We start from the raw sequence: 27,229 nt of genomic DNA on the forward strand, positions 1-27,229 counted from the left end.
TAGAGACATATTCACTTTTTGCAACACAGGTATAGTAGAAAAGCACATCTACCTAATAAACCCTAAGAGGCTGATCAAACTGATGCATAATCTAAAAACTAAAAGAATATTGTCTCCTTATTGTTAAGTTAAAATTGCAATAATCAGTGTAGCTCTTATCAAACAAAAACTCTTTATGCATTGTGAAATAATGAATGTATACTCTCATAAATGCCATTTTTTATTGAAATGTCTGTATCGATACTTGAATCTTTCCAATTCTAGTTTAAAAAAGAATGCATTTTTATATTTTACTAATACCTTTTGAAAGCGTCTGAAATTTCAGAAACAAACCTCACTAAAAATACTCTCTGTGGTTCACTAATAACAATTTACAAATATATTATTGATTCCTAGCATGAGCTTCATCACTCAAAAATAAAACTTTCAAAGTATTTTGAAAATACAAATACTAGTCAAAGGTAGTTCAAGCACTAGTTAGAGAGAAGTGGTCTCCAGATGCCCACCTGAAAACCTTCACTATTACAATGGTAAAAGTGTCTTACTACAGTGTACGTCTGTTGGGAAAAAAACATCAATGGGCTGTATTCTACTCTCTGGGTTTGCTTACCTAACCATTAATCTAAAACTGTTTACCTAACCATTAATCTAAACACGGACATATTATATATTTTTCATTTTAATGTCTGTTGTTGATATGTTCATATGGTACATATTCACCTCTAACATTTTTCCAGTGAGAAGTTGCAATAATACTAAGTAGTTTAGGTCCACAAGATTAAGTCAATACTAAATATTTGGCTATTAAAATGGTTATTCTACACTCTGCTCTTATGTCTACTGTATAAATCTGTTACAATATTTATGAGGACCTTTATGATGACCACATTTGCTATACATAACAGAAGAGCACTATCTCAAATATTCTGTCCTCCTATCCTATAAAACCACTGAAATGTCCTAAAAAGGCTAATATTTTTTATGTGCAGGCTATTATCTCATACACCTTAGGGCAGTACAATATATTGTAACAGATAAAAACTTGTACATTATTTTATGAATTTTATTAAAATATAGATTAAATCACATTCTTTGGATACATACATAATTTCTTAGTCAAATCTCTTATCATAAAAAGCTTATAAAACAGATGTTCTGCCTGTTCTTCAATATCAGTATAGTATTTTCTATATTTCTATTTTCATTATTAAAGTTATTTTTATAGTAGCTACTTTAAAATATAGACTTATTTACATTAAAATACAAGTGGCTTATTGTTAATATATCTGATGTGCAATATTTCCCTGAAAAAGCTAGTATTTGATATAAAAGTAAAATCATAAAATATATAGAAGATAGGAATTCTTCTCAAATTATTTTACTCTACTTCTCCTTTGATTTGACACGTCAATTTTTTCAAATCTGAAGAGTTTTAGGTATTTTGATTTTCGTTGAATATGTAATTACATGTCAGTATTATCCATAACATATAAGAACAGCCACTGACTTAACAAAGAAAGCTTATGAAGAACTTATATGGCCAATGCCATCTCTTGATTCATTTTTCCCCAGCTTTACTTTCACCGCTATGGACATTGCTACTGTCAAAGCTCCCATCCTCATGGTTAGAATGAATGTTACAGCTTCCCAAATGTGAAATCTGTACCAGAGCCTCCCCTTTCCTGACTCTTCTCCCTAAGAGCATCAGCTTTCCTGACTCTTCACCCTAATATTTAGATATAAATATTATTTTCCAAGAAAAATCCCCACGGCTTACAAAAACCCCTGTGTGGCTATTTTCTCCAGGAGTTAGAAGATCCTAAAGACAATCGAGGATGGCACTGCCCTTATATGTTATTTATAATGCTAATCTATACAAATTACCTAATGTTCAGTACAATTTAACATACCTGATGAATCTATCCTAGCTTTGTTATTAAGTGAATGCTGGGTCTTGAATAAGTCATTGAAGTACCTCGAGCCACAGTTTCCTCATTTAGAATACATAATATATTGAAGCTGTGGCTATCTTTTCCCTACCTCCCAACTCTAAAATGATGTGATTCTGAAATTAGCATATAACCCAACAGAATAGAATAGCCTGATTATTACATTCTGGTTGGTTTTAGATGCTAGTTACCAGTGTAAATATTTATATTAGGGGCTATGAGAATTCACTGATTTAAAGAACTTTAAAACTGAAAAGGACAAGATAACAGCTTTTATCTGCCTACCATAACATTCATATGGCATCATATAGATTCAACTAAAGGAAAAGAATGAAAGGCAAATGGTGAAGTTTTTAAGGAATACCTCAGGTGCAACAAAGTTTGCAGTGTAGCATGGAGTTAAGAGAAGTCCATTTTCTCCTCGAAGTTGTTTTGCAAACCCAAAATCACATATCCTGATTGAATCTGCACTGGCTGATTCATCCATGTATAAAATATTACTAGGTTTAAGATCACGATGAACAACCTTGAATATAAAGGAAAAAAGCATTATATCTATATAATTAACTAAATATCTGAGAAATAAAACATTATATCTATATAATTAACTAAATATCTGAGAAAAAGAAACTTTCCAAATTACAAAATTTTGAAAACGACATTTTGCTCAAGCTTAATAGCTTAAAATATACACAGGAAATTATCTCTGTCAGATAGATGTTCCAGTTTCTATTCTCTCAAAAGCCACTAGTTTTGTTAACCATTTCTAATCTCAATATATCTAAGCTCAATTCTCAGATCCACTTTTGGACATGCCATAATTTATATCACTTAGTGTTATACATAACATATAAGAACAGTTCCTGACTTACAAACTAAACTAAGTTTAGACTTAGTCCATAATGGACTAAGACCCTACTCAACACCCCGCTCCTTGCAGTAAACAACCATAAAACCTGGATATAATACAAAAATCAACCATCTGAAGGCACTGGAGAATGAACAGAAGCAGATATACTCTGATGAGGAGTACACACTTTGTTGAAGGAGGGAACACAGGAAACTATACAAGGAGGTTTCCATATCTGTGGCTTTTAGCCTGGGTTTAAGTGCAATCCCTATGGCACACAGTGGTGGTAAAGACATTTGGAAAAACCCTCAGACCTTCTGTCTTAGAGGACCAGAAAGAAGATGCTAGAAAACTCTGAATGCTGAGTGGAGGAATATTATAAAGGAAAGAGCCAGAACTGATCCTTGAATCAAAAATGTGTGCAACAGGATCAAAATAATTTGTATAAAGACAAATAATATGAACAAAAACCAGAGCTTCTGGCCCCAAAACTAGTTTTCAGTTCAAGCCCAGCCAAGAAAATTACCCACTTAAACAAATGAAACAATAATAACTATTGGAGAAAAATAATGAAATATTAAAATCTCTATAACTGATTATCATAATGCTTAGGATACAATTCCAAATTATCTGATATACAAAGAACCAAGAAAATGGAACACAGTCTTAAAAAAATCAATAAATTCTGATTCCAAGATGAACCATGCTAAAACAGATAAAGATTTTAAAGTGACTATCTTAATGATCCTCAACAAAGTAAAACAAACATGCTTTCAATGCATTAAACTCTCAGCAAAAAAAAGGGAAGTCTTGGCAGAAAAACAGAAACAATAAAGAAGAAACAAATAAAATGTAGAACTGGTAAAAAAAAAAAAAAAAGCTGAAATTCCCCCATGTGATAAGTTCCCTACTAGTACTATCTATTTCATGTAAGTTACCCTTACCTTTAATCAGAGTTTACTATGCTAAAGCTCTGTAAGGACAAGGACCAGGTCTCACTCATGTTTGAATCCACAACACTTTTTACAATGCCTGGCATGTAGAAATGCTCAATATGTGTCTTATTAATTTAGTTAATTGAAGTAAGAACCTGAAGGTTCATACAATAATAAAGAAGAGATGGCTATGATGCTCTTCTCAAAAATTCTCTTCATGCTTTATTTTAGAGAGGGTTGGTAAAGACAATCAAATAATTTAATTATAAAAAGCTACTGCTTTAACATTATATATCTCAAAATACTGAAAACACACTTTATTAAACCACACACAAAATTGAGTACTAGTTTATTTTTACTAATTATAAGAGGGGCTGATGCAGAGTTTTCATTATGTCAATTCTAAATTGCCATTTTAAATTTCTTTATTAAGTTGGTACATATCTACTATTACAACTGATTCAAACTTAAATTTTTAAATTACTTCCTACTTTTTTTTATACAGTTATATATATTAAAAGTTGCCTTTTTTTGTAACTCAGTTCATTTGCCTTCTTTATGAAAGGACAGGAAGGAAAATAACAAGCCTGCCTTTCACCACAAAATTTAATATAGTAATACTTCAAATGTTTAGAATACACATTTCTTACTGTATTTAGGGAACGAGCTGGCAAGGTTCAAGATACATGTCAGGTAACCTGAACTTTATATGTTAGGTAACTTGAATAATAGTCACTGTATGTCTTTGGTTAATTCTTTTACGTTTCACTTTTAAGTCTAGTTAAGTTTCATAATTTCAAGGTCAAAGTTAGGTACATTTATATAATTCAAACCACTTTTTAAATGAATATGCTATTAAATCAGGGCCAACTGGCAGAGAGAAAATTATTTCCTAAATCCACAAACTTCACTACATTGTGAGTTCTATTAGGATATTCTCTATAGAAATATATGTGAATAAAAGCAATTTATTTTAGGTGGCATCATCTCCTATATTTTTATGAAGATATAGGTCCCAGAATAGAAAGAAAAAAGTTAACTACAACTTACTCCTTGACAATGAAGATAGTCAACTGTCTTACTTATTACATATAGTATATCACTAGCCTCCCGTTCCGAGAAACATTTTTGTTTGAGAATACGGTCAAGTAACTCTCCTCCTTTCATTAAATCCGTAACAAGGTAAACATATCTACCATCATCAAAGACCTACGAAAGAACGCAGTTTTAAAATGTTATTATTTATAATTACAATTCTATAATTCTTAAATTATATTTTAATTATATTTACCTTTCTACTAGACTTCCCTCTAGTATTAGAAACAAAAAAGACATTATTCCTTTACTGTTAATGAAGTACAGGCTGCACTAAAGGTTGAATTGGCTAAACAATCACCTACACAGTCCCATGAAACCATGTTAAACATATAATTTTATTGCCTTTTGAAGTTATAGGTTACAGTTCATCAAAGAAAGAAATTAAAAATTAGAACTCTGTGCCTCTCAAATGACCTCTATCTCATTTTTTTTTACTGTATTATAGCTACTTCTCTTCCCCAAACATAAGCTTCTTTCTGAAAGTAAATACATTATTTATTTTTTATACCCTTCCCTCAGTCCATTATCTGATTTGGTATCTTAAATATTGGTTGAATTCCAATAGTATACCAAGGAAAACAAATAAGAAAAGTATTTATACACTTTTCTCTCAGGGCATGTATGATAAACACACACACACCACAGTAGTTTAAAGATTACAAATCAAAGTGCATATCATTTTCTGACACAAATTGATCAAGGTGATAGTCGACTTTTCTGTCTTGTATAAAGAGAAAAGAACATTATCTCCTTATGTGAAAAGTGAGCATTCAGTAACATATTAATGAGTTATATATTCATTTTACAAAACTATAGACTAAGACTATTTCACTCCAGAAACAATCCATAATGCTATAGCCAATTACTATACAATCAAGAAAGTAAAATATTCAAGAATTTGGCAGCTCCCCAATCTCCTGTATCTTCTGTATTGACAGCACTACAGAATAATAAATGGTGTTAGCTACAATGTTAACTAGTTAACCAGCCAGAATATATTCAGGTAATGAGGAAATTCTCATTTACCAATCATCATAGTTATTTTTGATATTCTATAAGACTAGGAGTACAGAATCATGGGAAAAAAAGAATTAAAGTGGCAATTTAAGAGTCTTGAGATTTTTGAGGCATGAAAATAAATATGCTAAAGACATTAAAAGTTTCAATAAGAAAAATAAAGTTCCAATTCATAACTTCATTAGCTTAGCTGATACCTAGATTTAGAAATACCTACATCCTTCAAAGTAATAATGTTGGGATGTTGTCCATAGCGCATCAATATTTCAATCTCTTCTGAAGGGTCTCGCTTACTTTTGTCAATGATCTAAGAAATAAGAAAAAAGAAAAATATCTGAGGCAGAAAAATTATTTTGTCTAAAATGAGTATTTTCAATTTGGTTATATTTTTGAAGAAATGCTTAAAAACTCAAGAACAATGCTTACCTCATATTATTTTAACATTTAAAAACATCTTATAAGTAAAAAAAGTAACAGAAAAAAAGAACATTTTAACATTATGTCCTATTTCACTGAAACTGTACCAATGATGACGTGATTGTAATTGTCGCAACTGCTCAATCTTAATACACGTATAACGAAATTATTCAAATGCAAAAATTCATGAAATACACTGTTCCTACATAACAAAGGCTTGAAAAAAAATTCAAAAATGAAAATATTAAGTCTCGGAGTTCTTTCTCATCATCTTATCTTTCCTATCTTCATTTACTCCACTGAAAATGTTTGTCAGTTGACTCATAATTTAAATTACATGCATAAAACAAACAAGAAAGCTAGGCTCAGAAACAATACCTTCACTGCAAATTCCATGTTGGTAGTTGCATGTATGCATCGCTTGCAAACAGAGTAGGAGCCAACACCAATATCCTCTTTCAATTCATATACTTCACCAAATTGTGCAGCATTTCCATTTATCTGTTTATTTTTAAAAAGTAAAATACTAAGGAGAATGAAATATTTTCACATTTTCTGTCTTTTATCCTAAATATACATTCATCTTAAGCCTTAAACTAGAATAATTCATTCTACAGAAGTTTTATCGACATTTATAAATGGCATGAACCAATCCTTTCTTGATACCCACAGGCAATGTAATAAATCAACTAGCTTATACATCACCCTTCTATTTTATTCAAGAGGCCACATAAATATAATTAAAAGTTACCACTGTCTGCTCTTTTCCAAAACACACAGGGACATATTTAATTCATGATTTATACCAAGAGATAAACAAAGAAGTTAAAAATCACTTTAAAAAACGTTAGGAATACATCAGCAATAACAGAGAAATAATTATCCCAAAACTGAATAATGCGATTAAGTGGAATTTACCTGAACAATTGGTAATACATTTGCACTTGTGATAGGAGTGATTTTATATTCTTCTGCAATAGAAGTTGCAACAAAGCTGAATCCTTTGAAGAGCTGATGAGCATTTGCACTGGCTGGCAAACCGGGAGAATCTAATGTCCAAATAATTGCATTTAATTATAACTACACACAGAATTCTATGATATAAAGTGTCAGAATTTCTTTAACTATAAAGAAAACCATTAAATGCTACTATCTAACATATTATATATTCCATTTATTATATATTATCTGTCTCCTCCCATCTGTATACATGCTCCATTTTAGTCAGTATTTTTTGTGTTCTTTTCACTGCTGCATCCTCATTGCTTAGTACATAGTAGGTATTTAATATTTCTTGAGTGTATGTATGAAACTGTAAAAGACAGAGTAATATATCTCATGTCTTACCTCCTACCCCATCCTGTAAATCATTAGCATGCCAAAGGACTTATAAAACAAAGAAATAAACTTGCCACCCTTTGACCAAGTTCCTTCCTTCCTGATAAATACTTCCCATTTAAAACATCTACTTGACAGCTGCCCAAGCAATGTTTTGTATAGGATCCATATTTCCCATGGACAAATCAACTCTCTGCAAATTTACCATTCTTTTAGTTTTTACTTCAGAAGAAAGTTTATTTTTAAACTATCTACTTAAATAAAATCTCTGATTTTACATGCATTACCTTTAGGTGTTTTTGCAGTAAATTCAGGATCAAAACAAAAAGTATCATCTGGTTTTCCAGAAGCAGGTTTGAAAGGAGGTTGAACTTCTCTTTTATATAATTTCTAGAAGGGGCAACCAGATAACACAAAACATATTAAGACTTTAAAAATTATTATACTTTGTAAAAGAAAGCAGAACATAATATTCACAGTCCATAATAGAAGACTAACAATTTCATAAAATAAGTTTCAACAGGTTTCAGATACCTGTTAACCAAATTCTAAAATTTTGAGAGATAATGTTCAAAATGTAATGAGGCCAAGAAACATAGCAATGATGCCACAAGATGAATTGACAAGGAATGCCCGATTTCGGATATCAGAAGTTTTTGAATGCTCATTGATATCATAACCATGCAAACACAGCACAATAATAACTAAAATGCTCAAGGCTTTCAAAATCAATAATTATTTTTAAGAAGTACATATTTCATCTAAAATATTGTTTTCACATAAAAATATACATTAAATGTGCTCTTTAGGCTTGTATCAGATAATTGAAAAATTTAGTCGTCTAACTATCTTGCTAAAATCTATGCTTTTGAAAGGCATAGAAAATTTCTAATAATATATAAAGCCACTTTTTTTGAAATCTATTTTTTAAAAAGCTTACAGTCCCACAGTGGGGAAAAATAAATAGGGAATTACTTTTGAGTAATTTTTATTTATTTAAATATGTAAACACAACTTCTAGTTCATTATGGCTCACTAGAAACATCTAGTGGGCTAGTGGATGCCTCTCTCACGGCGAGGAATCAAAATAGCAATAAATATTGACACTTCAAGTAGATTTTCTAAGAGGCCACACTAGAATTCATCAGAGAAGCGATGGAATTGGGAATCACAGAAAGAAGAGAACAAAGCCATGCCATCAGGTGAACTGAGACTGGTGTGGAGCCAGGAGATCTTCGATGAAGGGAAGGGAAGATTGAGTGAGAGACCCCCAGGATTCCACAATTCTGCCACAGACTTTCAATGCTAACCATAGGTAAGCCCCCTTGAATCCCCTAGGCCTCCAGTTTAATACACGGAGCTGCCTGGAATCCGTGCAGAGGTACCGCTCAAGCCCATGTGGAATCCCATGGACTTTTGATCCCTGAGCAGCCTGGCACCGGCTGCTGCCACCTCACTAGGCAGGGAGCAGGTAGGCTGGTACTTGTGCACACCTCAAAGACAGATACTGCAGCTGCAGTACAGAGGAGTGAGCAGAATGCACGCTGCAGACTGCCGGCCTCAGCTGCTCCCTTCTAAATGAGGCCTCCCTTCTTCAGTGATGGGTCTACAGCACAGCTGCCCTGCCCCTACATGTATATACTGGCCACAGCCTGGTGTTCTTCTTAGAGCCCAGCTCCCAGAGCCTTGTGACCCGCTCTTCAGCTCCCTCAATAGTTGCGCCCAACACCACCGTCACACTTGCCACTCCTGGGCCAAGGAGACAGTGGGGAAACTGGGCACCTTTGTGTGACCACCAAAGTGAAATCCACTGCTGCTCCTTCAGGAGGGAAGTGCAGGTGGGCCAAGCACCCCACAGCCGCCAACCTTCATTGCTTCAGCTGAAGGGGTCTGCCTTCCCCATTGAAAGGCCAGCAGCCCAGCGGCCCTGCTCCCAACTATTTTGCCTGTTACCTGGAGGCCTTCTGAGAGCCTAGCCCCCATAGACCTGTGATGGGCCTTGGGACTTCGACCACATAAGCATTCTACAGGCCATTCTGAGAGCCCAGACCCCAAAGCATGTGATCAGCCATGGGAATCCCACCACCAGAGCGTTCTGCCACAATCTGAGAATCCTGTGGGCCCTTTTAAGAGACCAGCTCCCACAGGCCTGTGATCAGCCATAGTGACCCAATCACCTGAGTGTTTTGCTATATTCTGAGCATTCTGTGGGCACTCGTGAGAGCCCAGCCCCACAGGTCTGCAATATGCATTGATGTACCAACTGCCTGAGCATTCTGCAACTGCTGAAGCGTTTTCTAGGCTCTTCTGAGATCCCAGCCCCCACAGGCACATGATGTACCCTAGGACTCCCACTTCCAGAGTACTCTCCCTGTCTCTGCTTGAGAGTTCTGCCTGTGACTCCAAGAACCAGCCCATCACTCCCTATCACAGCCAGCAGCAGGATTCTAGAGACTTAACAAGTCCATTGGCCTGGTCCTGGTCCACTTCTTATAGGACTCATACATGCTGTCCGCTGGGCATTCTGGGGGATAAGGAATTGGAAGTTTGCCTAGTCCTATCTACCACTGCTAGTACATGACCATGCCCCAACATGGGGTCTGAGCTCAGATGGACCCAACCAGACGATACTGCCACAGCTAATACCCAACTGTGTGTGCTAAAAAGTGGAGCCCCTCTGTGATATCTACAGAAAGCAGCAGCATTACCCACTGGCAAACAGGTGAATCACAAAGCTGTGTGTATTGGACTGATTCAGGAGGTTCCACCCAGAAACAACTCCCATAGACAAGTGTCTTCTGTGGCTATCAGCCATACTGTGGTCTGGAGATACACGGCAGTTTTGCATCTGAACTGAGAGCCATGAGCTCTGAGTCAGGGGTGTGACAGGTAAATAGAACATATTGCTACCTGTCTAGGATGTGAAGCTAGTCCCCCTACTCTCTGCTGAGACCTTGGCACTGTTCACCAGGTACTCCCCCAACCATGCCTGTCAGGGCTGGCTCCCTAGTTCATCATTGGGGTATTTGTGTACAAGCCAGGCAGTCAAGCTCTGCCTAGCTCTCCTTCCCCTCACCCCTCATGGGACAAGAAGGTTAGGGAACCTGGCATTCCACTGTCCAGCCCATCATCTGAAACAACATAGAGCACCACACAATAAACAAATATCAAGTGCATACCGATCTGCTTTTGCCACAGCTGGCTTGTACTGGTAAATGCCACCTACTGCCCTATAGATTGAACTGTAAAACCCAACATAAAAACCTGACTAAGAAGTGCACAGGCCTATAGAAACAAAGCCAAAAGACTTCTGGCTACTTCCCAACCTACTCTACAGTCACGCCCCCCAAGAGGGGCAGTGGCAGGGGGTGAACCACGTCCAAATGAAAGTAAATTCAAAAGTAATATGTGACAGCTTCCATATATAAGAAGGAACCAACATAAGAACTTCAGGACTATGAAGAAAAAGAATGTAATGACATCCCCAAAAGGTCACAGTACCTACCTAGCAATGAATCTTAATCAAATGAAAACTTTGAAATGACAGATAAAACATTCAAAATATGGATTATAAGGAAGCTCAATGAAATCCAAAATAAAGTCAAAAACATACAAACAAACACAAAGAAATCAGAAAACAATTCAGGAGATAAAAGATAAATAAATAAATATATATATATATATTTTTTAAAATTCTGGAAGTGAAGAAAAGATGAAAGGAATTTCAAAACAGAATTGAAAAATTTAATAACATACTAGACCATGCATAAGAAATAATTTTGAGCGTGAGGGCTGGTCTTTTGAATTAAATCAGATAAAATTAAAGAATAAATAATTTTTAAAAAATGAACAAAGTCTTTGAGAAATATAGGATAATGTAAAGTGACCAAACTTGCAACTTATAGGCAGAAAGAAAAAAGAAAAGAAGTTTGGAAAGCATAATTGAGGAACTAATTCAGGAAAATATCCCCAATCTTGTTAGAGACGTAGATATCCAGATATAACCAATTCAGAGAACACCTAGGAGACACTACAGAATACAAACATGACCAAGGGATATAGTCGCCAGACTCTCCAAGTTCAATGTGAAAGACTAAATCATAAAAGAAGCTAGAGAAAAGCATCAAATCACCAGTAAAGGAAATCTCATCAGACGGACAGTGGACTTATCAGCAGAAATTTTAACAAGGCAGAAGAGAATGGGGACCTAATTTTAGCTTCCTTTAAAAAATGCCATCCAAGAATTTTATATCCAGCCAAAATAAGCTTCATAAATGAAGAAGACATAAAGTCATTAACCGAAAAGAAAACACTAGAGGAACTTATCACCATTAAACAGGCCCCATAAGAAATGCTCAAAGAAGTTCTAAAGATGGAAACAAAAGTATGTCACTCACCATCATAAAGGCACACATAAGTAGAAAGCTCAAAGATCCTATAAAACAATCATACAATTGAGAATCCAAGGCAACTAGCTAGCAACATTATGACAGGATTAAAACCTCATATATCAATATAACCTTCAACATAAATGCCTAAATGTTCCATCCAAAATATGTAGACCAACAGGTTGGGTAACAGACAAAAACCAACCATCTGCTGCCAAAAAGAGACCCACAGAATAGCTAAGCACATCTACAGACTTAAAGTAAAGGAGTGGAAAAAGATATAGCATGCAAATAAAAAACACAACAGAGCCAAAGTAGCCATTCTCATATCAGATAAAACAGACTTTAAATCAGCAACAGTAAGAAAAGGCAAAGAAAGGCATTATATAATGACAAGGGCTCAATTAAACCAAAAGATTTAATTACCCTAAATATATATTCATCCAACACCAGAGTGCTCAGATTCAAAAACAAATACTAATAGACCTAAGAAAAGAGATTGATGGCAATACAATAATAGTGGGGGACTTCAATACCAAGTGACAACACTAGACAGTTCATCAAGGCAAATGTCAACAAAGAAACTCTGGACTTAAACTGGACTCTAGACCAAATGGATGTTTACAGAATATTCTAATCAACAACTACAGCATATACGTTTTTCTCCAACGCACATGTAACACTCTCCAAAACTGAACATATGCTTGACCATAAAGCAAATTTCAATACATTCAAGAAAATCAAAATCACATCAAGTATCCTATTGGACCACAGTAGAATAAAATTAGAAATCAATACCAAGGGGAACTCTCAAAGCTACACGAGTACATGGAAATGAAACAAGTTGCTCATGAATGACTTTTGGGTGAACAACAAAATCAATGCAGGAATAAAAAAATTGAAATGAATGAAAATAGAGACACAACATAACAAAACGTCTGAGACACAGCTAAAGCATGCTAAGAGGAAAGTTTTTAGTGTTAAATGCCTAAATCAAAAACACAGAAAGATCTCAAATCAATGACCTATTGTCACACTACATGAAACTAGAATAACAAGAAAAACCAAACCCAAAGCTAGCAGAAGACAAAAAATAACTAAGTATCATTTCGCTGAATAAAATGAGATTGCGACCAAAAAAAGATACAAAGGATCAACAAAATGAGAAGCTGGTTATTTGAAATAATAAACAAAGTTGATAGACCTCTAGATGGTTTAACCAAGAAGAAAAGAGAGAAGATTCTAACAAGTACAACCAGAAACTGAAAATGGCACACATTGCAATGAATACCACAGAAATATATATAAATGATCAGTGATTACTATGAACATGTATATACACACAAACTAGAAAAGCTAGATGATGGATAAATTCCTGGAAACATACAGTCTCCTAAGATTGAACCAGGATGAAATAGAAAACACAAACAGACCAAAAGAATAGTGAAACCGAGCCAGTAATAAAAAAATGTTCCATCAAAAAAAGCCAGGACCACACAGGTCTATAAACAAGTTTTTCCAGACATGCAAAGAAGAGCTGGTGCCAATCTTACTAAAACTGTTCCCAAAAATTGAGGAGTTGAGAATCCTTCCTAATTAATTCTACAAAACCAGTATCATCCCGAGAGCAAAATCAGGTAAGGACACAACCAAAAAAGAAAACTGCCAGCCAATATCCCTGATGAATATAGATGCAAAAATCCTCAACGAAATACTAGCAAACCAAATCCAACAGCACATGCAAAAAATAGTTAATCATGATCAAGTGGATTTTATTCTAGGGACGAAAGGATGGATCAACATTTACTAATCAATAAATGTAAATCACCACATAAACAAAATTATAAACACAAATCATGTGATCATCTCAATAGATGCAGAAAAAGCATTCGAGACAATTCAACATCACTTGATGATAAAAACCCTCCATATAATAGGCATAGAAGGAACATACTCCAACATCATACCAAATGCAGGAAAGTTGAAAGCATTCCTTTCAAGAACTGAAACAGGTCAAGGATGTCCACTTTTACCACTCCTAGTCAACACAGTACTGGAAAGTCCTAGCCAGAGCAATCAAGCAAGAGAAAGAAATAAAATACATCCAAATTGGAAAAGAGGAAGTCAAAGTACCTCTGTTCACTGATGATATAATATGATACTGAGAAAACACAAAAGACTCCTCCAACAGACTCCTAGACTTGATAAACAAATTCAGTAATGTTTAAAAAAATAAAATCAACATACAAAAATCAGTAGCTTTTCTATACAACAATGATGTTCTAACTGAAAACCAAATGAAGGTTCTCAGTAACAATCTCATTAACAACAGCCGCAAAAAGTAAAATACCTACAAATACATTTAACCAAGAATGTGAAAGAGTTCTACAAGGAGAACTATAAAACACAGATGAAAGAAAGTAGATCAAATGGACAAATGGAGAAACATCTCATGCTCATGAATTGAAAGAATCAATATCATTAAAATGACCATACCAGTCCAGGCACAGTGGTTCACGCCTATAATCCCAGCACTTTGGGAGGCTGAGGCAGGAGAATCGCTTGAACCCAGAAGTTCCAGACCATCCTAGTCAACATACCGAAACCTCATCTTTACCAAAAAAATTTAAATTAGCCAGACATGGTGGCATACACCTGTATCCCCAGCTGCTCAGGAGGCTGAAGTGGGAGGATTGCTTAAGTCTAGGAGGTCAAAGCTGCAGTGAGCTGTGATTGTGCCACTGCATTCCAGCCTGGGCGATAGAGAAAGATGCTGTCAAAAAACAAACAAACAAACAAACAAAAAACATACTGACCAAAGCAATATCCACATTCAATACAATTCCTATCAAACTATGAATGCCATCTTTCAGAGAATTAGAAATAACAATCCTAATGTTTACACAGAACCAAAAAACAGCCTAAATAGCCAAAGCAACCCTAAGTAAAATTAACAAAGCCAGAGGCATAACATTTCCTAATTTCAAATTATACTACAAGGCTATAGTAACTAAAACAGCAGAGTACTTGTACAAAAATAGACACATAGATCAATGGAACAAAACAGAGAACCCAGAAATAAAGCTGCATACCTATAGCCATCTGATTTTCTACAAAATCTACAACAATAAACAATGAGGAGAGAACACTCTATTCAATAAATGGTATTGGGAAAATTGCCTAGCCACATGAAGAAGAATAAAACTGGACCCCTATCTCTCACTATTTACAATAATTAACTCAAGATGGTTTGAAGACTTAAACATAAGACGTGAAACTACAAAGGTCCTAGAAGAAAACCCAGGCAAAACTCTTCTGGACATTGATCTATACAAAGAATTTATGACTAAGATCCCAAAAGCAAATGCAACAAAAACAAAAGTAGACAAATCGGACTTAATTAATTTCCTGCACAGCCAAAGAAATAATCAGTAGAGTAAAAAGATGACCTACAGAATGGGATAAAATATTTGCAAACTATGCCCCTGACAAAAGACTAACATCGAGATCTGCAAGGTACTCAAACAACTCAACAGGTAAACAAACAAACCTATTAAAAGGTGGGCAAAGGATATGAACACACATTTTACAAAAGAAGACATACAAGCAGCCAACAAACATGAAAAAATGCTCAATATCACTAATCATCAGAAAAATGCAAATTAAAACCACAATGAAATATGATTTTATATCAATCAGGAGGGCTATTATTAAAAAGTTAGAAAATAACAGATGTTGGCATGGATGTGGGAAAAAACAGGTACACTTATACACTGTTGATGGGAATGTAAATTAGTACAACCTTTATGAAAAACCATATGAAGATTTCTCAAAGAACTAATAATCAAAAAAATTTGACCCAGCAATCCCACTAATAGGTATGTACCTAAAGGAAAATAAATCATTATATAAAAAGGACACCTGCACTTGTATGTCTATCACAGCACTGTTCACAATAGCAAAGTCATGGAATCAACCTAAATGTCCATCAATGGTTAATCGGATAAAGAGAATATGGTATATAGACACCATGGAATACTATGCAGCCATAAGAAAGAATAAAATCATTATCTTTGCAGCAACATGGATGGAGGTGGAGATTATTATCCTATATGAAATAACTCAAAATCAAATATCCCATGTTCTCACTTATAAGTGGGAGCTACACAATGGATACACATGGACATACAGATGGAAATAATAGACACCGAGGACTCCAAAAGGGGAGAAGTTAAAAGGGGGTTGAGGGTTGAAAAATTACCCACTGGTCACTGTTTGGTTGATGGGTACATTAGAAATCCAAACCCACCATTATGCAATATATCCATGTAAAAAATCCACAAATGCACCCCCAGATCTAAATTATTTTTTTAAGAAAAAGAAAAATAAATACATATGTAAATATTCTACTGATTTGTTATTTAAATTAAAAGCAATAAACCTTTAATATCCTGTGTTGGTCATATGAAGTTATTCAATAACAAGCTTTCTACTTAACTTACATCCCAGTCAATATTTGCAAAAAACAGATGTCTTTTGATTTCTTCAACTCCTTCTGATCCTAGAAAAAAAAGAAATGATATTTTATTTTTATGATTTTTTTTTAGTCTTGCTCCCTGGCTTCCAGACTGCTATCTGTAAACAGGAATACACATATTTCATACATTCCTTGAAAAGAAAAGTATATGATTTCTTATCTGGCATTTTATTAGCTGGTCCTTTCATTTTACTGTGATAAAAAATAACTAACGTTCATATTGAACTACAATAAAGTATCTCCCAAATCAAATCAAAATAGTATTAAACATAATACTTAAACTTAAATACATATTTTTTCATTCCTAATTTATCTTATGACCTCATATTTATATGCCAAATTAAAAGGTACAAAGGAATAAAGTGACACTGAAATTTTCACACAAGGGCATAAATAATAGGATCGCATCTGGATACAGGGAAAGGCTACCAGAAAGGGGTCAAAAAAGTAGTTACAGAAACATAATGTTTACTTTGAAGAATATTGGGAGGGGCAAAATATTTATCTTCAAATATATAAAAGATTACCTGTACAAGGGAGAATCTGTTTATTATTTCAAAAGAAGTAACCCATAATATATACATAATAACAGGTTGAACAGAAGCTTTCATTAACTAGACTACTTCAGTTTTAAATCATGGACAAAACAGAGTTTACTTTGTCTGAAATGCATACAGAAAATGAAAAATTCTATGTATAGAAGTAATGTGCTCAAATCAAACAAGAAAACATAAAGATTTAATTATCCTCCCAAAACATGCAGTTACTTCTATAAAAGCTAAGAAAATAAGCAATACCCAATCTATTTGCTGGATTCCTTTTGAATAACATCCTTAGAAGACTTTGTGCTTCAGCACTAAGAAATTGAGGCATTCCAAGTTTTGCTCTGAAACAGAGGATTTTAGAAAGTTTCACTTACATTTAGCCACACTTTTGATTTGAAAAATCTCAAAAAGAATTTTTAAAAGTGCTTTTACAAGGGTAAATAAAGTCCTGTATATGGTAGAAGGGAACAAGACAGTGAGAAAAGGGTTCTCTTGTATTATTTTAAAAACGCAATAATTTTTTCAAAACTGAAAGCAAGAGATTTTTTTCCCAAAAGAAAAACATACTGTTTACACTTACTTTAATATCATATTCATGGTCTCATTTCTGTCTTTACCTTGAAATGGCAGAGTACCAGTAAGCATTTCAAACTAAAACAAATAAAACATCACCACACAATTAGAACACCTTAGAATATATAATAAGATTCTATAGAAAAAAATTGAGACTTCTATATAATCATCAAATTGTAAGATCTACATGATAGTAGGTCAAAATGGGACCAGAAAACTAGGTCACTTAAAGAAATATACTTCTGGTATCCCACTCTCTCTCTATATATATATATAGCTCAACTGATGGTGACCTGTAGCAGATGAAACCAACCAATTCTTCCTCAGTTCTAATTCGGCTATGTTCTCAAAGCTAAAGCAATTTGAAAATACACACAATGCATTTTCTGTTAAAACAAATATATTCTTTTGAAGCAAATGTTTAATAATAAAGGAAAAGGAAAAATAAGCAGAAAAGCCTTTCAAATTCATACATGCCCAAGAAAGATTTAACCATTCTCATTCTCTTCACTGCCCCCAAAACAGGAACCAAAAAAGAGGTAGAAGCAGCAGAACACACCACCACCACCACCCCCTGCCACACACACACATGCCAATAGCTTTAAAAAAGAAACATACACCTTAGTTGTACAAAGAAGAAGGAAAACATTTTCTCAAAGAGAACTGACTGCAATGTGACTAACTAGAACATTAAATAATGGTATAAAAAAAAGACTACCTCTAAAAATCATTACAGTACATTAAAGAGAAGTTTTTGTATCACCAGTATTTAAATCTCAAATTTAGATTCAATAATGGCTTTGGCCTTAGTCTTCTACTCATTTATCTGAACTCACAATCTAAATGAGCTTATACATTCAAGTTTCCCCTGTATCTTAATGTCTCCCAAAATCTGCTGTTCAAGGCTTAATCTCTCTCAAACTGCAGCTTTCCTTCCCAAATCTTAAGTAACGGTACACCACCAAAGACTGGAGGAGTAGAGGTGAGAACATCAGGGAGAGAATGAAGGAAGAGGATCATATATAGGACTCACATTTTCCCTCAAAGAAACTACAGGTTGGGTAGTTAATATATACATATTAAGGTCTCCAAATGATTCTGATTCTCTCTCCACTACCCCTCCTAGTTTATCACCACCCAGTGGTGAGTCATTAACCTACAGTAACCTATGCTACATGTTAAAAATTATTTTTTCCCACTTCCAAAACCAGCTGTCCTCTTCAGCTATCTCTTCTATTAACTTACCATTCTTTCAACCCCCTAAAGCTCACAAATTTTACAGGCATTTTTATCTTTGACAATTCATCTCTTTTTGATCTGTGTCATCTAATTTGCTACAAAGGTTAACAACTGCTTACTCTGAAATCTCTATAATCTTACAATTGTCTTTTAAGATCTCTTTTGTCTTCCTATTTCTAGTTTCTTCCATTACAATCCACTTACATAATGCTGTCAAGGCTAATCTTCCTAAAATACAATTTTCTCTAATTTCCATCCTGTTTAAGAATCTAAAAGTTTCCTCCTACCCAGAGAATCATGTATAAATGCTTATAGGTTTATAGCTTCACTTCCTCCACCTTTGCCCTCTTTCTCCACTTCTCTAGTCAAACTGGTTCTCCAAGTCTTTGCTAATATGATCACAATACTCTCCTTCTTGACACACAACTATTTAAATTTTATCCATCCTTCAGGGCTTAATTTAAGTTCCAACTCTTCCAGTTTGCCTACATCAGCTTACATTAAATCTTCCCTGAACTCCTAAGGTACTTCTTGAGAGTTTATTTAGCTACTCCAATTGAAAAAGACCAAATATTGTACTTAGAATCAGTTCCTACCCCATAGGCCTCCTAATATGTCAGGCTTATAATAGGCACTTAACATGCTGATGTGTCATTTGATGTGCTACTCAGTGATAAATGGACAAAATGGATCAGACCTCAAAAGCAAATTATATCTAATTCAACAGCTATTTATCTATCATCCTACTGACTACAGCAAATTCTATGCTTAATCTCATACCAAATTAGTCAGTCTGTATTAAGCATCTACTGAAATGCTCACTATGCTTGGTACTATGGGAGATGAAAAGTAGTATAAGACATGATTCCTCTGCTCAACAGGTTTATAACCTTTCTAAGGAATACATGGAACAATATGACAATAAGACACTATATGGTAAGGTGCTAAGTTCTGTAACATTCAATTAAAATACCATGTAACTGATAAACTCATCATTCTGAAATATAGAATCTGACAGACCTTTTCATAAGTATCAAATATGAATAGTTTATAATAACAATGCTGTCATTTACCCTTTTACTAGCAACTTTAAAATAAATCAGAACACCAAAACCTTAATTTTTATTGTATAACAGCTAGCCAATCACAAGGTTTTTGGTGTTAATTATAAATTATCAGAACCCCTTTCTGACCTGCTAAATCCCAAAATTTGAATTAAAATAAAATTATAAGTAATATCAATCACAGGTTGGCATAATTAAAACAAATAATGCTACTTACCATAAGAACACCATATGACCACCAATCAGCACTCTGGGAATGGCCTCTCCTATTTACTACTTCAGGAGCCATATACTCTACTGTACCACAAAATGAGTAAGCCTTCTTTTCTTGATCTACTGACTCCTTGCTGAGTCCAAAATCTATAATAACAGTATTACCAAAAAATGTGTCTGAAAAACTTCAGAAAACAGAAAACGTCAAAAGAAACAAAATAATGTATTAAACATTACAATTATTTATGAATGGCCTACAGTTACTCTTAATAAAGTTCCTGTGAGATCAATAAGAGAAAGCAGCCTGGATTTCGTAACAATACTCTTTAAGGTCATTTAAAGATCCTTCCATGAAATCTCATTCTCAAAATACATGCTTTCAGGTCTACACTAGAATATAATGCAAAAAATGTGAGGGAACAACAATTAAATCAAAACTGCCATATTGATTTAAGTTTTAAAATAGACTAAGACAAAACAGAAATAGTAACTTATACTTTTTAAAATATTAAAAAAGCAATTTTGTTTTGGCTTTGGTGAGCTTCCATTTTTGTTCAAAGCCTTCAAAGAGCTAAAGATGTCAATAATAAAAATCAATCTTATTTATTGGTATTACTAATGAACAACTGGAAGATGAAATTTAAAAAGTACCATTTATAATACCACCAAAAATATCAAACATGAAATCTACAGGTATGAATATACAACTACAGCTATAAAATATATATGCAAGAATTATACACTGAAAACTGGAAACACTGATGAAAGAAATCAAAGTAGACCTAAATAAATGGGAAGACATACCATGTTCATGAATTGGAAGATTTAATGTTGTTAAGGTATCAATTCTCCTCAAACTGATATACCAATTCAATGAAACTTCAATAAAATCCCAGCAAAATTTCTTTTGTAGAAATCAATAAGCTGATTCTACAATTTGTATAAAAAAGTTAAGAAAATAAAATAGTCCAAACAATTTTGAAAAGGAAGAAAAAAAGTTGAAGGACTTATACTACACCTGACTTCAACACTTACTATAAAGCTACGGTAATCAAGACTGTGGGGTACCGGAAAAAGGTTGAACATATATATCAATGGAACAGAAGAGTGTACAATGATAGGCTGACATATACAGTTAATTCTGCTATAATGCTTCTTTTGAAAATGCAAATTTGTTCTAATGCAATTGATATCTTAGCAAACAATCTAAGTATAACATGAATTTCACACTGGCTTATGGGTGATTTTGTCTGCAGGAAACGTTACATGAGCACAGAAAACTGAACCAGCTGAGCTTAGGAAAGTAGAAATACATAAAATGTACATATACACACACCTCAAACATCTACCAGCTACTTCACTGTATTTGTTATGAGCCACTCCTGTCCACCTCTAGTGTTAAAATTTTCCTTCCAATTCCAGATAATCTAACTTCCACTACATCATTAAAACTTACAAACTGTAACTTTTCTGACACCCACTTCCACAAGCAAACTTCAGGTCTTTTTCAAGGTAAGGAACTGTATTTATTGCAGTCTTTATGTATTTCTTAATCATTTAGAACATATAGAACAATGCTACCCTTTTTACTTTCTTTTCTTTTGCGTATCGCTGATCAAACATTTTAAAGTTATGCCCCTTGCCTCATTTTCCCCATAAGTTCTGTGGTTTATATACTATGGATTTATGCATACTGCAGTGATTTAGATCACATATGTCACACTGTAACAGAACTGGCTCTATATTGTCACTTAATTTCTTGCAAAGGTACAAAAGCAATTCCATGGAGAAAAAGCAGCCTTTTCAACAAACAAGTAGGATAGAGATATAGAAAAATTCATCCTCATACCATAAATAATTAACTCAAAATGGATCGTAAACCATGTAAAACCTAAAACTATAAAATGTACAAAAAAGAAAATAGAAAATCTTTGTTATCTTGGGTTAGACAAGGATTTCTTAGATACATGAAAAGTATAATCCATAAAAGAAAAATAATGACAAACTGGACTTCATCAAAATAAACAAAACTGTTCTTCAGAAAATGGAATTAAGAAAATGAAAAAGAAGCTACAGGAGGAAAGGATGGAGAAAGATGGCAAAATAGAAGCCTATACCATTTGTAGCTTCTGCAGGAACACCAAAGTTTAACAACTCTCTGCACACAGAAAAGCACCATCACAAGAATCAAAAATCAGGTGAGTAATCACAGTACTTAGTTTTAACTTCATATTGCTGAAAGAGGCACTGAAGAGGGTAGAAGAGACAGTCATGAATCACCGATGACACCCCTTTCCCATGCCCCAGCAGCAGCTATGCAGTGAGGAGAGTCTTTGCAGATAGGTGAGGGAAAGCTCAGCACTGGGGGGCTTTACATTGAATTCAGTGCTGCCCTGTTACAGCAGACAGCAAAGTCATGCTGGCCTCAGCCAGCACCCACATATGGAGGAAGCTTTTGTTATTTTTTTTAAGTTTGTTTTTTTTTTTTTTTGAGACAGAGTCTTGCTCACTGCAACCTCCGCCTCTCAGGTTCAAGTGATTCTCCTGCCTCAGCCTCCTGAGTAGCTAGGATTACTGGTGTGCACCACCACGGGCAGCTAATTTTTTTGTGCTTTTAGTAGAGGCAGGGTTTCACCATGTTGGTCAGGCTGGTCTTGAACTCCTGACCTCAGATGATCCATCCACCTCGGTCTCCCAAAGTGCTAGGTTTATAGGCATGAGCCACTGCACCTGGCCAGAGGAAGCTTTTGGACAAGAACTAGACAGAAGAGAATTGCCCATCCCAGTGGTCTAAATTTGAACTCCTCAGCAAGCCTCGCCATCTTGGGCCAAAGTGCTCTGGGGTCCTAGGTAAACTTAAAAGGCAGTCTAAGATGCAAACCCTGCAATTCCTAGGCAACTACTAGTGTTGAACTGGAATTAGAGCCAGTGGACTAGGGTGCCATGTGACCTAGGGAGATACCAGCCAGGGTGGCTAAGGGAGTACTTGTGCCACCATTCCCCCAACCCCAGACAGCATAGCAACAAAAGTGACTCCCTCCTTCTGCTTAAGGAGGAAGGAACAAAAAGTAAGGAGGACTTTGTCTTGCATCTTGGATATCAGGTCAGCCATAGTAGGACAGCACACTGGGCAGAGTTGTGAAGTTCCCATTCCAGGCCCTAGCTCATGGATGATATTTCTAGACACATCCTGGGCCAAAAGGAAACCCACTGTCTTGAAGAGAAGAACCCAGTCCTGGCAGGATTCATTGCCTGCTGATTAAAGAGCTCTTGGGCCATCAACAACCACCAGCAGCAATATACCCAGGGAGTACACCATGGGCCTTGGGCTCTGAGACAAGCTGGCTTCAGGTGTGACCCAACAAATTGAGAGCTGTGGTAGCTATAGAAAAAGATTCCTTCTGTTTGAGAAAAGCAGACAGAAAGGTAATGCACCTTAGGTACCAGCTCAGCCACAGTGGGGTAGGCCAATAAGCAGGCTCTTGAGGTCTCTGAGTCTGAGCCTAGGCTCTTGGATATCATTTCTGGATCTGCCCTGGGGCATATGGGAGCCCAGTGCTCTGAAGAATGAGTTCCCAGCCTGGCAGCATTCACCACTTGTTGACTGAAGGGCCACTGGGCTTTAAGTGAACGTTGCCAGTGGCCTGGCAGAACCCCTGCTATAGGCTGCTGGTGCTGATGGCTACAGGGAGAGGCCCTTCTCCCTGTGGAGAGGGGAGGGAAGTGCCACAAAGATTCCGGATTATGGTCTGAGTGCCAGCTTAGGAGCAGTAGAATAGAACTTCAGGTAAATTTCTAAGGTATTTGACTCTAATTCTTGGCTCCCAGACAGCATGTCTGGTCCTGCCCGGGGCCTGGGGGAACTCATTGCCCTGAAAGGAAGGACACAAACCTGTTTGGCCTTAACATCTGCTGATTGTAGAGCACTATGGCCTTGAGTGAAAATAGGTTTTACCCAGGTAGTAGTTAAAGTGAGCCAAGGGCAAGACCCAGCGTTGTGCTGGCTTCCAGTTTGATTCAATGCAGTCTGTGTGGTGGCGGCCATAGGGGTGATTGCATAACCACATCCCCATTCCAGGTGGCTCAGCACAGAGATAGACTCCATTTGTTTGGGAGAAAATAAGGGAAAAGAACAAGGTTCTCTGACTGGTAATACAGAGAATTCTTCCAGAATTTATCCAAGGCCACCAATGGGGTACCTCTAGGAGCCTATAAAACCGTAGCATTATTGGGCTTGGGGTTCAACTCCTGTACAATCTTCTCAAGAAGGACAGGTACAAACAAGCCCGGAGTGCAAAGACCAAATTAAAAATCTAACTAATAAATGCCCATACACTCCCAAGCATCTACAAGCGGCAAGACCATCCAGGAAAACATGACCTCACCAAATGAACTAAATAAGGAACCAGGAACCAATTCTGGAGAAACAGATAGATATGCAGGCTTTCAGACAGATAATTCAAAATAGCTCTGTTGAGGTAACTCAAAGAAACTAAAGATAATGAAGAGAAGGAATTTATAATTCTATCAGATAACTTTAATAAAGAGATTAAAATATTTAAAAAGAATCAAGTAGAAATTCTAGAGTTGAAAAATGCAACTTGACCTATTAAAGAATGCATGCCAGTCTCTTAATAGAACTGATCAAGGAGTGAAAATAATTTGTGAGCTTGAAGACAGGCTATTTGAAAATACATAGAGGAGACAAAATTAAAAAAAAAAAAAGAATAAAGCAGGGCTACAAGATTTAGAAAACAGCCTAAGAGGGGCAAGTCTAAGAGCTACTGGACTTGAATAGAAAGTAGACAGAGAAAGACGGGTAAGAAGTGTATTCAAAGGGATAATATCAGAGAACTCCCCAAACCTAAAGAAATAAATAAACATACAAGTGCAAGAAAGTTATAGACCATCCAACAGATTTAAACCAAAGAAGACCACCTCAAGGCATTTAATAATCAAACTCCAAAGGTTCAATGATAAAGTATCCTAAAAGCAGCAAGAGAAAATAAACAAATGACATAATGGAGCCCCAATACACCTGGCAGCATACTTTTCAGTGGAAACCTTATAGGTTAGGAGAGAGTGGCATGACATATTTAAAGTGCTGAAAAAAATTACTTTATACTATTATAACTGGCAAAACATATTCTTCATGCATGATGGAGAAATAAAGATCTTCCCAGACAAACAATAACTGAGAGATTTCATCAACACCAGACCTGTCTTATAAGAAATGCTAAAGGGAGTTCTTGAACCTGAAAGAAAAGTATGTAATGAGCAAGAAGAAATCATCTGAAAGTACAAAATTCACTATAATAGTAAGCATAAAGAAAAATGCAGGGAATATTATTATACTGTCATTGTGGGGTATAAATTCCTCTTAAGTAGAAAGACTAAATGATGAACCAATCAAATAATAACTACAAAAACTTTTCAAAACATAGTACAGTAAGACATAAAGAGAAGCAATGAAAACTTGAAAAGTGGGGGGACGAATTCAAAGTGTAGTGTTTTTATTAGGTTTTTTTGCATGTTTGTTTAGACAATCAGTGTTAAGTTTTCATCAGTTTAAAATAAGAGGTATTAGATCATATTGGCAAGCCTCATGGTATTCTCAAACCGAAAAACATATGTCAGATATGCAAAAAATACAGAGAAAGAGGCTGGGTGTGGTGGATCATGCCTGTAATCACAGCACTTTGGGAGGCCGAGGCGGGCAGATCACAAGGTCAAGAGATTGAGACCATCCTGGCTAACACGGTGAAACCCCATCTCTACTAAAAATACCAAAAAATTAGCCAGGTGTGGTGGCAGGCACCTGTAGTCCCAGCTACTTGGGAGGCTGAGGCAGAAGAATGGTGTGAACCCGGGAGGTGGAGCTTGCAGTGAGCCAAGATCGCGCCACTGCACTCCAGCCTGGGTGACAGAGCGAGACTCCATCTCAAAAAATAAATAAGTAAATAAAGAGAAAGAAACTAAATCATAGCACCACAGAAAATCACCTTCAGTAAAAGGAGGGCAGGGATGAAAAAAACAAGGAAGAGAAGACCAGAAAACAACTAAAAAAATGGCATAAGTCCCAATTTATTAATAATAACACTGTATGTAAATGGACTAAACAATCAAAATACATACACTGGATGAACCATGAAAAAACAAGAAACAATGATCTGTTGCCTATAGGAAACACACTTCACCCATAAAGACACATATAGACTGAAAATAAAGAAATGGGAAAAGATATTCCATGCCAATGGAAACCACAAAGGAGCAGGAGTAGTTATATCATACAAAATAGATTTGAAGGCAAAATAAGAAAGGAAATGGAGGTCATTATATAATGATAAAGGGGTCAATCCTGCAAGAAGATCGAAAAATTATAAATATCTATGGACCGAAAACTGGAGCATCCATATATAGAGAGCAAATATTATTAGAGATAAAGAGGGATACAGAACTCAATACAGTAACAGCCGGTGACTTCAACACCCCACTTTCAGAATTGGACAGATCTCCCAGACAGAAAACTCAACAATGAAACATCGGACTTAATCTGCACCATAGAAAAAGTGGACCTAATAGATACTTACAGAACATTTCATCCAAAGGCTGCAGAATACACATTCTTCTCCTCAGCACATGGATCATTCTCAAGAATAGACCATACGTTAGATCACAAAACAAGTCTTAATATATTCAAAAATCTGAAATAATATCAAGCATCTTCTGTGATCACAACTGAACACAACTAGACGTCAACAACAAGAGGAATTTTGGAAACTATATAAACACATAGAATAAAACAATATGTTCCTGAATGACCAGAGAGTCAATAAAAAAATTAAGAAAGAAATTTAAAAATTTCTTGAAATAAATGATAATAGAAATACAAAATAAAAAATCCTATGGAATACAGTGAAAGCAGTACTAAGATGGAAATTTATAGCTGAAAGTGCTTACATCAAAAAAAAAAATTCAAATAACCTTATGATGTATCTTAAAGAACTAGAGAAGCAAGCGAATTGAACCCAAATTAGTAGGAGAAAAGAAGTAATAAATATCAGAG

General features: G+C 35.3%; 1 protein-coding gene across 6 annotated transcripts in view; it reads right to left on the reverse strand.

The window, feature by feature from the left end:
- RPS6KA6 (ribosomal protein S6 kinase A6) overlaps positions 1-27,229 on the reverse strand; it is a 129,516-nt gene that overhangs the window by 39,759 nt on the left and 62,528 nt on the right. For all 6 annotated transcript variants that reach the window (XM_009235014.4, XM_054544787.2, XM_024241107.3 and 3 more), the window contains 10 exons: positions 20,168-20,310; positions 17,655-17,725; positions 17,327-17,415; positions 16,495-16,553; positions 7,892-7,994; positions 7,185-7,315; positions 6,645-6,767; positions 6,067-6,156; positions 4,785-4,943; positions 2,314-2,475 (listed from right to left, as the gene is read on the reverse strand). In XM_009235014.4, the coding sequence (XP_009233289.2) occupies positions 2,314-2,475; positions 4,785-4,943; positions 6,067-6,156; positions 6,645-6,767; positions 7,185-7,315; positions 7,892-7,994; positions 16,495-16,553; positions 17,327-17,415; positions 17,655-17,725; positions 20,168-20,310 (1,130 nt within the window). The remainder of the gene's footprint in view (positions 1-2,313; positions 2,476-4,784; positions 4,944-6,066; positions 6,157-6,644; positions 6,768-7,184; positions 7,316-7,891; positions 7,995-16,494; positions 16,554-17,326; positions 17,416-17,654; positions 17,726-20,167; positions 20,311-27,229) is intronic.

Source organism: Pongo abelii, chromosome X (genome assembly GCF_028885655.2).
Source record: "Pongo abelii isolate AG06213 chromosome X, NHGRI_mPonAbe1-v2.0_pri, whole genome shotgun sequence".
Lineage (NCBI taxonomy): Eukaryota > Metazoa > Chordata > Mammalia > Primates > Hominidae > Pongo > Pongo abelii.